Source organism: Notamacropus eugenii, chromosome 3 (genome assembly GCF_028372415.1).
Source record: "Notamacropus eugenii isolate mMacEug1 chromosome 3, mMacEug1.pri_v2, whole genome shotgun sequence".
In the NCBI taxonomy this organism is placed as follows: Eukaryota; Metazoa; Chordata; class Mammalia; order Diprotodontia; family Macropodidae; genus Notamacropus; species Notamacropus eugenii.
In genome coordinates this window covers 135,335,744-135,353,694 of record NC_092874.1, presented here as the reverse complement: position 1 = coordinate 135,353,694, position 17,951 = coordinate 135,335,744, and the positions used below count along the sequence as shown (strand labels likewise).

Genomic DNA, 17,951 nt, shown 5'->3' with positions numbered 1-17,951 from the left:
AGGATATGTCATTGCCCAACTGATAAATGGTCACAGGATATAAACAGGCAGTTTTGGAGGAAGATATCAAAGCTATATATGTGAATCAAAGCTATATATATGAAAAAATGCTCCAAATCATTATTGATTAATGAAATGTAAATGAAAACAATTTTGACATATTACCTCGCACCTATCTGATTGGCTAAAATGATAGAAGGGGAAAATTATAAATGTTGGAGGTGATGTGGAAAAATTGGGACAGTAATACACTGTTGGTGAGCATTTTGGAGAGCAGTCTGGAATTATGCCCAAAGAGTTGACCCAACAATATTACTTTTAGGTCTATTTCCCAAAGTGATCAGGGAAAAAGAAAAGGAACCTACATATTCTAAAATATTTATAGGAGCTCTCTTTGTAGTGACAAAGAACTGAAAACTGAGGGAATGGCTAAATAAGTTGTGGAATATGAATGTGATGAAATACAACTGTACTGTAAGAAATAATGTGGGTTAATTTTAGGAAAATATGGAAAGACTTGCAAGAAATAATGAAGAGCGAAATAAGTAGAACCAAGAGAATGTTGCATACAACATCAGCAATATTATTCAAAGAGTAACTGTGAATGTCTAAGCTATCCTGAATTATATGACTATTAAAATCAATTACAAAGGATCTGTGAAGGAAGGTGCTATCCATTTTTAAAGAAAGAATTGATATATGGGCTATGTATTGTATAGTTTCCCAAATATATCTGTCAAATGTTGCCCTCCTCTAGTGCAGGGTTGGGAGGAAGGAAAGGAAACAGCTTACAACTCAAATGTAGCAAAAATATTTTGAAAAATAAAAGAAAAATCAAATTACCTTAAAAAAAAGATCAAGAGACTTATTCCTCTTTGGTCAGTCACTTTCCATCCAGTAGTATAATTCACTGCTGTTGCATTCTGGAAGGAGATATACATGAGCAAATGTTAGACAAGAAATGAAGAAAAACAAATGAAAAGTTTTCAGTCCTGTTTGCCTGCTACCTAGTGATGGAAGTAGAAAAGTGGCAAAGGGGCATAGGGTATTTTAAAATCACATAGATTTTAGATCAACTATAAAAATTAACTGTAGGTTCTCTAAATGTGAGGTCTTGGTCTAATGACCAGTGAATTCATATACTGTGTTACTATGAAACAACCACAGGCTTTGCAGTAAGAATTTGAGTTCAAATCCCTCTTCTGACACTAGCTACCTGTGATACTTTGGGCAAGTTGCTTAATATCCCTCAGCTTCATTTTCCTCACCTGTAAAATGAGGCTGTTTGACTCTGACCCCTGAGGTCTCTTCTCACTCTAGATCAATGATCCTATGATCTTAGGATAAATAACTGGAAGAACTGATGAAGAAATGGAAGTTGAAACTAAATGAAGGATGATGCATAGGTTTTCCCTGGAGAGGCAAAAAAAGAAGTTGATGGAATTGGTTTCATCTGATACCCAAAGGCAGCACAAAATATCACTTTATGAGACACATAGCTGTCTTATGCTTTATGAGCACAAGAAAAATGCTTCCATAACAATAATTTCACTGTATGTATCAATATCCATTTCGGAAGATGAAAAAATGATGGAAATTCTATGAGGTTCTTTCATATGAAATCAGTTTCCGCTCTGACGTTCATTGACATTGATGGAATTGTGGGCAAAAGTTGAAATGTCACTTAAGAATGCAATTGGGAAGAGCAACTGAACTGACGTGTATAGAGAAGCAACCCATATTGGAGGCAACATGACTTGAAAAGCACTCAGATATTGCTTTTCACATTGTGTTAAAGAGGAAAATTACCAAAAGAATGGGGAGAAATCACCAAGAGTGGTGATAGAGAGGACATCAGAAACTAACACAACAGCTTCTTTTTAAAAATAAAATCTCTATGAGCACCATATATACATGTATTGATGGTATCCTTGGTGAAAACTTGAAAAGAGGCAGGCTTTCATGTATGATCCTCTATAGCAGGCAACTTCCTTACAACTTCACAACCAACTGAATGGTGTAGTAGAGAAACAATTGCTTTGGGTTAGTTTGTTTATTATAAAAAATATATATTTTAGAGTACAACATAGCCTTCAACCTGGATACTTCTCTAACAAGGAACTCTTGATAAATATGTTAAGCTCCTGATAGAGGCAACTGTAGAGATTGTCATCTACAATTTATATGTCTCCATTCAACTATGAAGTTGTTGAAAGTAGGGACTATTTTGTGTCTTTCTTTGTATCCTCAGAATTTAGCATAGTACCTGGCACATAGTAGGAACTTGATGAATACATTTTTACTTGACTTGGATTGATTCTTTGTTTTGGTTTGGAACTATACCTTCATTGGTATATGGAACTTCTAGGAGGGAGATTCCCTATATGAAACAGACTGGAAACTTTTCTGAAACTTTGAGCCTTAGAGAGTTGCCGGTTGCATTAAGAGATTAGGTGATTTGTCCAGGGTCATAAGACTTTGTGTGTCAGAGGCAGGACCTAAACCTATCTCTGGGACCAGAATTCTGTCTACTATGCCACAGTGCCTCTCCACTTATAGTACTTTTTAAAAAACCACTAGTACCTTGCACTTGGCCTGCTCTTTGACTTCACCCCAAATAACTTTGTTACTTTGATCATTCAAGGGAAGACATACAGTATAGACTGTGTTATGATTGCTGAAGCAACCCTTGGCAAAAAATTAATCCAGTGTATTTTCCAAGCCATAGTAGGTCAATTTCCCTTAGCCAAAGTCCTTGTTTCTTAAACATTAGGAATTTGGAAATTTGAAAAATTAGGAAATCAAGTGATGGGAAACATACTGGTTCAGGAAAATTGTTGAAAAGATATCAGTGATGTAGAGTTATATATTGCATCAAGGTTTCAAAGGCAAAAATAGACCAAAAGTAAAGTACTTTTTTGGATGGGCTTGTAAGTTACCTGGAATTCAAGGGGCTGATTCATGTAGACAGGAATGAGAGCTAAACTCCAGGTGTGTGATTGGGACAACAATAAAGAAAAGGTGAAATGCTAAGTCCCCTGCCATGTAAATAGATGGAGTAAAAGAGTACTATTTCCCAAACATGATTATTGGTCATTTATTTTTGTTATGCTATTTAAGAAAAAATCCAGGAAAGTCATAGAATTTTTCTCACCGTCATACAGGAAATGTTTATAATACCATGGTAGTTTGTGTAGGCCTTAGGGCCTAACAATGATTAGCCAATCACAGTCTTCCTCAGTGTTACATATATTATTAGTGCTGGGACAGCTAGAGGGTACAGTGGATTTCAGGGCACCAGTATAGGAGTCAGGAGGACCTGAGTTCAAATCTCACCTCAGACACTTGACACTCACTAGCTGTGTGACCTTGGGCAAGTCATTTAACCCCAATTGCCTCATCCTGGGTCATCTCCAGTCATCCTGATGAATATCTGGTCACTGGATTCAGACAGCTCTGGAGGAGAAGTGAGACTGGTGACCTGCACAGCTCTCCCTCACTCAAAAACAAAGTCAAGTGCAAGTCATGTCATTATTTCTCTGATGGCATGGTCTTCTTCGGCAACGGAGGACGAACACACATTATTAGTGCTGGAATTGCAAGCTAGGTAATTCATTATCAGCAATCCTTTTGCTCAGACCTCAAAGATAAATTTCAGCTAGGTGATCCCTCCTTCTGACTTCGGTTATTTCTCCTTCTAGTACAAAAGATAAAGCAGAGTTATGGTGAATAGAGGGCTAGGTCTACAGTCAGGATTTGAATCTCACCTCAGATTCTTACTAGTTATATGACCTTGGAGACATCATTCTTCAGGCCTCAGTTTCTTCCTCTGGGAAATGAGAAGGTTGGACTGATCTCTAAGGTCCCTTCCAGTTTTACATCCATAATCTTGTGAAACTCATCCTTTCCACTGTGAATTGATGTTTGCACAGTTCTAACAGTAAATGCTTGTTGTTCAGTTTCAATTGTATCTGATTCTCCATGGCCCCATTTGGGGTTTCCTTGGCAAAGTAAATGCTTGGTTGTGGCTTATAGAATCGAGTTCCTTAATCTGGCATGAAATTGTTGCTTGAAAAGGTTGGGAATTGCTGACGAAAGGCATATTTTGAACTGACGTAAATATGGGAAATATTTGGCATATACCAGAGAGATCAAATAAAATGTTCAGAGAGAGATTGCTCTGATGAAAGGTAATAGAGTGATTAAACTCAGCCTGTGCCGGTATTGAACCAGGGCAAAAGTGTGCTCCAAAGCTCAGGCCACAGCTATTGTTTTATTGCACTTCTGCCATAAAATCACTTTCTAGTTTTCAAAAGATACTGATAAAGTATTTTTATGACTCACATAGCATTAGTGGATTTGTAATGAAAAATACTACTCATTGGAGAATGATCTTTAAAAAGTTTTTCTCCCTTTTTCTGCTTCCAGTTTTTCCCCCTAAATTATGTTTTCTTTTCCCAGTATTCCTTTATGCTTCTTTCTCCCTCCATTATTCTTTGTTTTTTAACTGTTTTATCTTTTTTATATTCTTGTTTTAAATGTAATTTAACTTTCACAATAATTTTGCAATAATTTTAGATTTTATTAATTTTAAATTGACCTTAGCCAACATTTTTAACTTGGCCTACTAAAATAAGTAAAACTTATGAACTAAGTCACTGTGTAGCTTGAGCAAACTCAATCACTTTCATGTCATCATGTGTTTGATCTTTTCTTTGGAATGTTATTTTTGAGAAAAAATTAAAAATTTTTTTCTACTACTTTAGTACTAAGCACTCCATACCTACCTCATGTGTAAAAAGTGGGACTAACTCACACTTTCTATGCACTCCCTAAAAATACCCTGTGGTTCTATTGTCTGCCTGACCTCTCCTTTAGTACATGTCCCTAGTTCCACTATTCTTTCTTTACACCAAGTCTGGACTGGGTGAGTCCTTGTGGCCACTGAGCAACATGGCACCTGAAGAGATGCAATCTCAGTATTGATATACACTTTCATTGGTCCCTTTTCTTGTCTCCTCACATGTCTTAACTCAGATTTCTATGGTATTTGTCCAAGTACTTGCTGGACCAGCTCCAAAGTTTAAACACTTAAACTGCTCTTTGAGCAAGAGGAATGAAAGACTGGGATGATAGCAAGGGAACAGAACTGTCTTACTGACGTATGGCTTAGGAGTGATCTAAAATATTTTTTAAAAACTACCTAGTATTGTCAAAAATGTTAAATAATTTTAAAAGTTCCCTTTTATATATGAAAAATAGTGAGGTATAAATAATTATAGATATCTTGATTAGCATGGTGTCAGTGAGTTTCTTTTTTTAAACTTCATGAGAAAAGTTACACATTTGATATTTTTCTGAATTCATTACTTAACTATAATAAAAAAAATGTTTCACAGTTAAAAGTTGTTTCAAAATGTCAGACCAGTATGTCATCCAATCCAGTATTATATCTCTGCCAGTGGACAAAAGTGCTATACTATGGGAAGACACAATAGTTTCTCTCTGAATTATCACTTACAAAGATTAGAGATGTACTCTGAACATCCCAAATGTATTTTGTAATATTTATTATGTCACTATCACTCTTTACTCATTTAAACTCTTCTTTACATTTATTTAAATTCACATCTTCAGCAACTTCCTAGGGTAAAAAGTTTTTTTTCAAAAAAAAGTCATTACGTATATAATATACCTATTATGTATAGTAGCACAGTGCTTATTTCTATATAATTCAAAATAAATATTTTGAGGGTATCTGAAGAATATCTCAAAGGTAGTGTTATAATAAAAGAGAATACTAAAATTGAACAAAGTTGGAGAAATTGAGTTTTTCTTACTTTAGTAAGAAAAGTTTAGTTTTTTTGTAAGGAGAATAGTTACATAGCAACATTAGGCTGGTTATATTTTCACATACTATGTATCACTTCGACATTTGAAGCTTCTTTAAAATAAATGAGAAATTTTGGTGAGGTGCACCTGATTGGACTCTAAGATGTGATTAGCTAAGTGCTATTGCTTCTAAAAAAGAACATGTTTTTCAAAAAAACCCTAAAGATAGAAATATTAGCATTTAGCTAGAATATCATCTATGTGAAACTGCAAAAGTTTTTTCTTATATTTAACACTAATGCACTGCATTGTAGGTATGTGATGAAGTTTGTTGGATTCAGTTTAATTTTAGATTAAGAATAGTCTTCTTTTTCTAGATAATGTTTCCTCTCTGATTTCCAGAAATATTTGGAAATTGGCCACTTTTTACCAATTAATTATATGTCAATTTAGTTGAATGACATTTTCAGCAAATGCCTAGAGTGTACTAAATACTATGACAGTTTGAAAAAAAGATAATATTCTGAGATTAAATTCCAAGATGCATCAAGCCAGCAACTCTGAAATACTACCCCAAATTCATTTTGTTTTGTTTTGTTTTTACAGAACTGAACTGAAACTGACCCGAAAAACTGCATATGTGAGATACTTCAATAGCTCAGCCTTCTTCTTCTCAGGTTTCTTTGTTGTATTTCTAGCTGTGCTTCCTTATGCCTTGATCAAAGGAATTATGCTGCGAAAAATATTTACAACCATCTCATTCTGCATCGTTCTTCGAATGGCAGTCACTCGGCAGTTTCCCTGGGCTGTGCAAACCTGGTATGATTCTCTTGGAGCAATAAACAAAATACAGGTAGTGTATAACAATTACTTACAATGTGCAGCAGTTTCTGGGCATTTCATACTGGATCCATCTTAGTAAATGACCATGAGCCTTCTTAAAACACAGACTATTTCATCACAAGGGTTGTTCTCATTCTGGTGAATTTTTCTACAGAAAGAGCTATTGGATTGAAAGAAAGTCATGACTAATGCAGTGGGTTAGGAGTTGCTCTTTCTTTGGTCCAGAGACTTTTCTGCAGATTCTCACTGAGTTAGCCCTGGCATTGTTCATTTTCACACAGATTGGTGGCAGAATAACCAGAAAGATACAAAATTGACCAGGCAATGCCTCTGTTGGAATAAATGTTTCTAAATCATATGTTTGGAAATAATGAAGTTTGAGTTAAAATGGCCTTATATGCCAAGTCATATTACTCACAAAACCCAGGCTCGATAACACTGAGACTTTTTGAGTGAAGTTTTAAAGTATATATGTAATAAGTTATCTTTTAAAGTATAGAATGGACTCCTTTCTAGCTTTATTGGATCATAGACTTAGGCAATCAATAAATGTTTATTGAATACCTACTATGTGCCAGGGGGTATATGGGGTGTTCAAGAAGGACTAGTGCCTCTGGTGTGAAAGACTGCTGAGTCCTTTTCAGGGATGCTCATCTACCTTTGGTGTGCAACTGTCACCCAACTCTCACCTGTGGCGTCAAGAGGTGTGCACAGTGTGCAGTAGCCATACCCCAGTAGGCCATCTCAGTACATGGGCTAAACCAGGTTGAAAATAACCAACAGGGTTCAAACCTGTTGGTGAGTTAGGGAGATGTGAGTTAGGGAAATGTGAAGATTTCCTCCAGCAGAATGGGCAGATGAGAACAATTTATTCCAGTGGCCATGAAGGCAGCTGAAGCAGGAACTGTGGAGCACTTAGATCTTGGTCAGACATTGAAGCTGCCAAGGTCATCCACTATAGTTCATTGTTCTGACTTTTGTCTTGCTATTGTACTTTGATGACTCTGGAAGTCTGATGAGAGGCTGATGACTTTGTGCAACTCTCCCTCACTTAAATCCAATTCATGAGAAAGTCAAGACACCACTCTGTGACAACATCATTAGTCCTCCTGAAAAATGAAGGGTGAATAACAAGACAGCGCAGTGCTGAGTGGGTCTTAGAGGCCAGCTAATTCAGTCTCTTTATCTTCCAGACAAAGAATCTCAATCTCAGAGAGGTTGTGACCCCAAGGTCACATGGGTAGTAAGTAGTTAAGCCAAAATTCAAACCTAAGTCCTCTTACTCCAAATCCACCATTCTTTCAAACAAACCACAATGCCTTTCATTATCTATATATACACAAAGAGATGACAATTTCTGTGGTTTTTTTTACTAGAACATTTCTTGATCTTCCTTTAAATATTTATTTACAGATTATTTTCATTTTTATTCTAATCTTCTGAATTCTTTCCAGATCACCTTATGTCAATTATTAAAACAGTGCTTAAACTTCTGGATTATAATATAAAGTTAGGGATGATAGAAATAGAGTCTGGACCTGTGATTTCACTGCTATAAGGAACTCCCAAATAAGGCGTTATTTCTGACATTGCATTAGATACTTACACCTTCAAAGGCCAGCTCTGTTTCTATCTACTACACTATATAACATGTTACTTATATGTATGTATATATGAATATACATGTATGACTATATTAAATGAAGAAGGTCTCAGACATTGAGCAGAATCTCTTCTCAATTTAGGGATCCTGCCTCTCATGAATACTACCAAGGTACCCTTGGGCACATCACTTAATTGGGCATCAGTTTCCTCATCTGTAAAATGAGAAAGTTACATTAGATGGTCTCTGAAGTCCTTTCCAGTTCTAAAACTATAACCTTCTAATACTAACAAAAGTGAAAACTCTAAGTCAGTGATTTTAAGATAACATTTACTCTTTCATCAGCAATTTTTTTTAGCTTATATTAGAAGTCAGGTCACACTTCCCAAGACTATACATGTGTGATTCAGAAACAGGTGGGAAAATCTTTGGGATAGATGCACTCCATCTTGTACCCCTTTTCCTCACTTGTTTTCCATAGCAAGGACAGTAAAAAAAAAAAAAAAGAAAACCTTTGACATGTGTAACTTCTAAAATCTCTTTTTCCTTAGGACCATGCATTGATCCTTTAGGAAGATTTGTACCAGATCTACTAAGTTTAGTAAGTTTATAGTGTAGTATTTAGTGTAGTAGTAGTAGTACTAAAGATGAATTCATAATATTAATTAGTAAGAGTAACAATATTAAGGATAAAATTATAATAATATGCTATGAGGAGAATATATATAGTTATAATTCTGGTAGGTTTCCTCAGTATTACAGCCATATTGAGTCATATTTCTATGCAGTATAGGGTCAGTTAGTTAATAAGCATTTATTAAATGTTTACTATATACCAGACACTGTTTTAAACTATGGGAAAAAATACAAGCAGAATGAAAGACAGTGCCTACCTTCAAACATTCGAATGGGGGGAAATAACACATATAAGGAAGCTGAGAATGGAAGTAGGAGGGGGTGGGGAATTAAAAGGTGGAGGACCCTTCAGTATACAATACAAAGCTGGGCAGCAGGAGGGCAGTCTGAAGAAGAATGAGGCACGGCTGGCCTAGGAGACCTTCTTAAATAGATGTTCTGAGAGAAGCCACCCATTCAAGGGGAAAAGTCACAGGTGCTGAGGGTACTTCCAATGTGTGAGTGCCAATGGTTAGAGGATGAAGAGATTTCTGCTAAATCCTGAGTTATAGATTTTCCTTGCAAGATGGGGATAATACAAGCACCTTCAGCATAGGAAAATTATCTGTGCTGTCAGACCAGCAGGCTGGTCTCCTGGGGTGGCTAACCCTGGCACCAGGATCCCTGCTGCTTCTTATTGTTTCATCTACATCCTCAGCTCTGACAACCTGGTGATGGGGATAGAGCAGAAATTCTTACCTGGAGTCTCTGATCATTAACATTTTTCATAACTGTATTTTGATATCATTGGTTTCTTTTGTTGTCTCTGTATTTATTTTATGCATTTAAGAACATTATTCTGAAAAGGGATTCACAGGCTTGAGCAGATTGCCAGTGGGGTCCATGGTACAAGAAAGATTAAGAACCTCTGAGGTAGAGTTTGCTTCCTAGCAGAGTCACTCATTCTGGGTTTTGGACGTATTGAGAAATAACCAGTTCCTTTTATATGTTCAAGTATGATTTTGCCACAATGTAAAAGTTCGTATCAGAATTGTGCAATATGTGTATTAACTCTTGAATCTCTATGTGATACTATTATTTAAGAAGTTTTAAACTCAGATCATAGTATCTATATTTGGAACTTAGATAATGATGTATTGCAAATAGATATACCAGGCTATTATTGTTACTTTTGGTCACACAGTATCTGTTTCTCTTCTCTTTTCTAAACAGGATTTCTTACAAAAACAAGAATACAAAACTTTGGAATATAACTTAACAACTACAGATGTAATGATGGAAAACATAACAGCCTTCTGGGAGGAGGTCAGGATTCAAAAGCACTCAAATAATCATATTTTATTTTATTTTATATACTCTAAATACTTAAACATTTGGGCCTTTAATATTTTGGATTTGTACTGTAGCAGGAGAGGGCTATAATCACAATGGAATTTTAGAGTGGACATTAGCCAATCTTTTTATATTATTTTTAAAAAGTTACAGCTTAACAAGGTCAAGCACATGTTGCGTATTGTTTTTAATCAAAGACAATTGTGAATTTGAGGTGTTGTTCCTTGTTCAAGATCCCACAGCCAAGAAGTAAAGTAGTGGAGTCAAAAATAAAAACCAGAACTCATGAGTCCCAGTCCCTTATGCTTTGCCCCACACTATGAAAAGATATGCAAGGCAATAGCTTGTAACAGTCTTATCTTTTGCCATTATTAAGTTTGGAAATGTCTCTATTAATTATTTGTATTTCTTGTTCCCTCAAATAGTATTTTGTATCTTCTAATATTAGAGGATAATTTATATTTCAGTGAAGTATGGCAGCAGGCACTTTCCCTTTCACAGCTTCATTTACTTAGGAAACATATTTTCTTGTCATTCAGACCTGTGCTTAGGGAATATGAGCCAAAAGGAAACTAGAAGAAAAGGAGCAAGAAGAGAAGACAAAACTTTTTTTCAGTTTCAGTTATTTCACTCGCCTAAGATTAGGCTGGAACTTATTAGCCCTTGGATCACCTGTGCTTCTTTCTCCCTTCCCCACCCCTATCCCCATCTTTGCCTATTGAAAATGGACAGATAGGTTTAAAATCAGCTCAGCTTGTGTCCTCATTATGAGTAGAAGTTCCAAATGTCATCCCAACATGAAGAAAATATAAGGCACTTGATGGAAGGCCAGCTATTTTACTTAATGCTGTGTATCTGAAGCTCCCTTGTCTAGAAGTTCAAGGGAGCCAGATGTGTGCCAGGGAATTGCCAGATATGGTCAATCTCCACTCATTTATTCTCCTGATTTGTTCCAGATTAGAATGGGTATAGTGTAACTGCCCTTCAGCAGTACATTATGGAGAGCCTAAGATAGCTCTTTTTTATGTGTTTTGAGTTTCTCAGTCAACTTTATTGTCTAAGATTATTGTCTTATCTTAGAATCTAATGAAGTATATGCTGTCATTATCAAGTGTTCTACAATCTGGTTAAGAATAATTTTAGATTGGTAAAGGACATAGGATCCTTCCCCAATGTGTGACTATGATAGTTCCTAGTGAGTTCTAGGAAATCACAAGTTATTAGAAGTTCTATCAACTTGACAATGTCTAGATTACAGGTTTTGGGAGAGACTCATGTCTATCGCTGTCTGAACTGCTTACGTTTGGAAAGGGTCATTGCTAGGTGGTAGGTGATAAGGTGACTTTGAGGAGGGGGGTGGTATTGTAAGACACAAAATATTATTTATGAAAAGATGCTAATCTACATAAAATGTAGCAAGTACTCATACCAATAAAATTATGGTCTTATGAAGCACTTAAGTTAAAAGATAGAATAAATAATTAATTGATATGCCTTTTATTTTCTATGTATTCTTTTCCAGGGATTTGGGGAATTGTTTGTAAAGGCAAAACAGAACAATAGTGATGGGAAAATTTCGAATGGTGACAATGGCCTCTTCTTTAGCAATTTCCAACTTCTTGGTACTCCTGTTCTTAAAAATATCAATTTCAAGATAGAAAAAGGACAGTTATTAGCTGTGGCTGGATCTACTGGGGCAGGAAAGGTATTCCATTTTATGTATGGTAGCTATGAACATTATTTACAAATTCTTCTATATTTATTAACCCTTGCAATTTAAGGATTTTCTCAATATTTACCTCTTCTTTTTCTAATATGGTCCTAGTGTATGATATAGTTTAACATAGCACACTATTTTTAGTGAAATTTTTAGGTATAATTTCTCTCTTATGATGAATGATGAAGTAATATAAGTTCCCATGTAGACACAAATATAAAGAATTATAGGAATAATTTTTTCCAGTTTGACACATTATTAGGAAGTAGGGTATGCTATTATACCCAGTAGTGCTTCCTATAGAATGATGCCTACCATAATGTTTGTTGTTGGTGAGTCATTTTAGCCAAGTCTGTATCTTTGTGACCCCATTCAGGTCTGATACTAGAATGGTTTGTCATTTCCTTCTCCAGCTCATTTTATAGATGAGGAATTGGAGCAAATAGGGTTGAGTGGCTTGCTCAGGTTTACACAGCTAATAAATACCTGAGGCTGGATTTGAACGTAGGTCTTCCTTACTCTAGGTCCATTTTTCTATCCACTGTACCACCTAGCTGCCTCATGGTGTTTGTGAATTGCATAATAGACCCTAAGGAAATATATGTTGAAGGAATGATTTGTTAAACCATCTGCATTATTATTAAAATTTACCAAATATTTTTACGCTTAATAACAATACTGATGATCTACTTCTGCTGTTGCTGCTGCTGCAAATGTGGTGAGATGAAAATATGGCCAACCTTGGAGTCTAGAAGTCTTCATTTCAGATATTGCCTTTGATACTTAGTAGCTATGTGACCTTGGGTCAGTCACTTATACACTCAGCATCAAGTGGAGGAAGTTTCCTTACTGGGAGCTTCCCCACATCAGTGAAATCACAGATTTAGTTTTTTTTTTTTAAAGGCTGATATGTGTATGCATGTGTTTGTATCTATATGTACGTACATACACATGTGTGTATGTATATATCCACACATGTATGCATGCACATACATATACAAGCATGTATATGTATTATGTGCATATATGTGTATATGTATATATGTATGTGTGTGTATAACATACATAGAGTATCTCAAAAGCCTCAGTGAAGCTTAAGTTTTACTACATTAATGTTACATAAAACTTTTGCAAAACTTTTTCTACTTGTGTCTATATATGTACACACATATGCAGACATCTAAGGTTTTTCAGACATGTTACACTCATTAATTCAGTTGTTAATGTATGAAATATACAAAAAAAATTTCACTGCTTCTATTACATAAGCAATAATTTCTCATTTTATTACATTAAATTAAGCGGCTTTACAAAGTTCTTTGTCTTTTTTTCCTTTAATTAGCCATGGCATAACTAGGAACGAGACAGAGAAGTTGATTTTCACAGCGCTAACAAGACTCTTGTTAGAGTATTATCTCTAGCATTCAGAGATATGATGAAGGCTTTATAGATATTATATATTAAAAAGGTGATTTAGGAGGTTAGAAAGTAAGAAGAGTTAATGGATCCATATTTGTTAGTCTAGAGAGAAGGCCAGAGTGCCACTTAATACTGGTTAATCGAGTTTGACTCAACAAATGCTTATTAAATGTATGCCATGTACAAGGTACAATGGTAACTATTGGGGATATAATGATTAAAAATTACATATTACCTGCCTTCTCGGAATTTACAATCTCATTAGGGTGATTGATATGCCATATGTACAAATAAGTATGATAAAGGATGAAATGTGATAAGGCAAAGGCAAAAGTCAGTCCAAGCACTTTGAGAATATTTGAAGGTAGACTTGCTTTCAACTTGGAGAAAAAGGAGGATATCAAGAAAAGCTTTATGGAGCAGATGGTACCTGAACTGGATCTTAAACAAAGAAGAATTTCAGTAAACATAGATAAATAGGGAAAGGAGAGAGTGCAAAGAGAAAAGAAGGTTGAGGAAATAGTATTAGTGATAAACTGAAACTTCAGGGTGAGAAAGGGAAAATAAATGGAGAATAGCCTTCTTTGGAGAGGGTAGCAAAGGAGATAGGATTTTCAGGGGGAAAAGCATCCAAATCCTAGTTATTGTAGGAATTGATGAACAATGGCTCTCCATAGCTTAGGTGAGAATTAGTGAAAAAAAGATTTAAAATGCATGAGAAGTTTTCATTAGACCTTAAGAAAGATTTTCCTGACAGTGAGAAATATTGAAGATTGGAGTGGGCTGCTAAGTATGACTGCTCTATCTTTCTCTAAAGGGCTTCCATTGGAGGGTAAAGTCTTGTCTGATTACAATTGTTTAGATTTCCTACTTTGTAAAACTGTGTAGGAAAAGGCTGGATAACTTCACAATAGCTTTTCAAGTTATAATTTTTCCATGAAAAGATATTTTTCTAGGATCAAATGTTTATAAGTGGTTGAACTAGGAACAATAGAACTGCCAGTTAAAAACTGAAACAAAAGTAGAAAGTGAGAAGGCCCCAAAAGTTCTTTCTGAACAGAGGACAATTAACTACACATATCTAGTCTTGTTATTAGTATTTTGAAGAATTTATTACCTAATACATGAAAAATAAAGGTCACAAAATGTTCTCATTTGTTGCATTTGGTTTTAGCCATCTTTAGCTCATTGGGTGTCAGTACCATTCCATACAATTTTATAGTGTTTTCTCTCATTTTGGTTTTCTACACATGATGCAGATTTTGCAAAGATTTTTCTTTGTATGAAATAACTTCCCTTGCCGACTATTCCCTGTGTTCTCTTGATTTTTTTAGATCACAAGATAGAGTCATTGTTAAGAGAAAATTTTGATGGAGGGAAGATATAAGTTGCTTCAAGTCAAAGATAACATCACAAGAAAGTTTGCTAACAAGAAAGTTGTTACTGTATTTCATCTAATGTTTTTCTATTTGCAAATTCTGTATTTTATTATCAGTCATGGTGTACAAAAGAAGTTGCTATTATTTACTGATTACCCCTGAATTATAAGCTCTGTCCTTATTTAGAATACAGACAATTATTTCAAGAAATGATGAACTGATAGATGTGAGTTGCAAGGGTGATAATGGGAAAGGCCAAAGCACAAGCTGATAGGCTGTCCCTGTAAACAATCCAACTAGGTCTAAGACACAGAACCTGTCAAGGTTATGCAGGAGAGAATACAACATTGTTAGAGTCATGAAGTATTCAAAAGAACATTTTAGCATTTTATTGAGTTACAGAAAAAGAAAAGAAAAACGCCCCAAAATAGCTATTTTAGGGAACTTCTGGGTGAAGAAACTCCCTTTCACCAATGCAGATTGGCATCTTCTCTGAAAGTCAGAGTGGCTTAGAACATTGAGAAGTTAAGGGACTTCCCCAGCATCACACAGCTAGTCAGAAGTGAACCTTGAACTCAGATTGTCCTGGCTCCAAGACTCACTCTCTATCCACCATGCTACATTTTTTTCTCCTCCCTGTCCCTATCCCTTTCCCTCTCTCCAGCTACAGTTATTGCCTTGGAACATCTTCAGATATATCATAGTTCATTTTTATATAGCACTTTCCTCACAGTAACCCTATATAGTAAGTAGTGCAAATATTATCATCTCCATTTCCCAAATGAAGACACAGGGCCTCTGAAAGGTTTAGTGACTTATATATCACTTCACAGATAGTAAATGTCTAAGAAGAGATTCAAACCTAAGTGTCCTCATTCCAAGCTCCATTCTGCTGTTCTGATTCTCAGACCTGGAGTTTTGTCTACAACGAGTACTTAAACATGCTTATTCATTCATTCAATATTCTTGTTTGGAATGACATATATATATATATACACAAATACATACATATACATATATATGTATATGTATAGTGCTGTTCTAGGGATAAGAAATGAATTCTATAACCTTTCTAGGAGGATGTACCAATAATTTATTTAGACATGTCTTTCAGTTTAATGCCACTGGGTTTCATTTTCAGACTTCACTTTTAATGTTGATCATGGGAGAATTGGAACCTTCAGAGGGCAAAATTAAACACAGTGGAAGAATTTCCTTTTGCTCTCAGTTCTCTTGGATCATGCCTGGTACTATTAAAGAAAACATTATTTTTGGTGTTTCTTATGATGAATACCGATATAGAAGTGTCATCAAAGCCTGCCAACTAGAAGAGGTATGTCTTTATCTGTAATATTTTGTAACGTATCATTTAGTAAGTTTATGTAGGGGATAGTCCTCTTACTGGTAGTGGGAATTGTTTTTATTATTACTATATTTGTTAAATTTTTTTTTCTTTTTTCTACTTGAATTCTTACAAAGGCCAACTTGATGGTGGAAAGCAAGGTATTTTAGGGATGGGTCATTACCAAATACTGGAGGGACATGGATATTTCTGGTCACTAGAACATTGAGCATTCACTGAACTCATTACCTGCCTGCCAGCTCTGCTTTGCCAATAATCTGAGGGCCAAAAGAGAACCAGTGTCATTGGGGGATGGAGGCACGGATTTTTGATGCAGGAAGAGTTCACTTTATTGGAAGCCCTTGCAGATAATGGCGACTTAGGCTTCATGTCAAATGGTTATATGGTTACTAGAATGAAAGTTGGCTGAGGTTCCAATCTAGAGCAATAAGTAGAAACCTAAAGTGTGGAGTCAGTTGTAGCAAACATATATTAACTGCCTCAGGGAAACCAGCGTGGGCAAAATAAAGCAGGTAAGAATAACTTAAAACTGACAGAACTCAAGTCAATGAAGATACCAGCAGAGTGAAGGAAGCTGCGGGGCATCTATATAAAATGACTTGATGTCCAGGAAAGATATTTATGGATACCTTATAGAGAAAGACTCTTCTTGTCTAGGGAGTCAGGAGGTGTAGCATATACTTTAGGAGGGCCTAGACATCCCCAGGAGAATCACGGTAGTGAATTCAAGGTCTTTATATTGTTCAAGCATTTTTTGTATCTGATTCTTCCTGACCCCATGGACCACAGGATGTCAGTGCTATCCATGAGATTTTCTTGGCAAAGATAGTAAAGTGATTGGCCATTTCCTTCTTCAGTGGATTAAGGTAAACAGAATTAAATGACTTGCCCAGGGTCACACAGCTAGCTAATGTCTGAGGCTAGGTTTGAACTCAGGTCTTCCTGATTCCAGGCCCAGTGCTCTATCCACTGTAACTTAACTGTCTTTAAGTCTTTTTAGGGCAGCATAAAAAGGCAGCATAGATCATTAAATCCATACTTCCTGTGAACCAGAGAATACTTTAGCCAGAGATAAATACAATTAGGAGTTAGATTCTAGAAGGGCTGAGAAACCTAGCAAGTCTGCCAGTTGAATCGCTACAGAGTCAGGAATCTTCTCAGGTGTACTTTCCAACCAAGGTAGACTAGGATCTGTGTGTAACGTCTTATACCCCTAGTCTCCCAACTCAGCAAAAAAAAGGTGTCTTTTTTTTAGGGCCATCTTGGTTATCATAACTTCTTAGAGTTTAGTTCTGATTTTTTGTTGTTTTCGTTTACATGGTTGTCGTGGTCGTTGTGTGCATTGTTTTCTTTGCTCTGCTTATTAAACGTTACATCAGTTCATATAAATCTTTTCATGCTACTCTACTTTCATTGAGTTTATCATTATTCTTTTATTATAATAGGCAATTATATTTCCCTACTTCAGGACTATCATATATATATAATATAAAAATAAACAATTATTGTATAACAGTAGCATCTACCACTCATGTTTATACAGGATGTTAAGTTTTACAAATTGCTTCACGAATGCCCTGTGAAGTATAATTTCTGTTCGTTCAAAAATATTGTAGACACCTATGGAATAAAACAATTAAACAGCCAGGCATTTATCAGGTCCTTAATGTCTTCAAGGTACTGTGCTAGAGAATGCATGGTTATTGCTTTCAAGGAGCTTTCAGACATGGAATGTTCCTGTCTTTCAGTAGGTAGATGAAACTTCTTCTAAAATGACAAGTAAGCTCTGAAGTAGTAAATGTTTCACTTGTATGTGAAAGGAATCTT

General features: G+C 35.6%; 1 protein-coding gene across 3 annotated transcripts in view; it reads left to right on the top strand.

The window, feature by feature from the left end:
- The window catches only part of CFTR (CF transmembrane conductance regulator), a 235,378-nt gene that overhangs the window by 86,439 nt on the left and 130,988 nt on the right, over positions 1-17,951 (top strand). For all 3 annotated transcript variants that reach the window (XM_072652953.1, XM_072652954.1, XM_072652955.1), the window contains 4 exons: positions 6,439-6,685; positions 10,127-10,219; positions 11,769-11,951; positions 15,903-16,094. In XM_072652953.1, the coding sequence (XP_072509054.1) occupies positions 6,439-6,685; positions 10,127-10,219; positions 11,769-11,951; positions 15,903-16,094 (715 nt within the window). The remainder of the gene's footprint in view (positions 1-6,438; positions 6,686-10,126; positions 10,220-11,768; positions 11,952-15,902; positions 16,095-17,951) is intronic.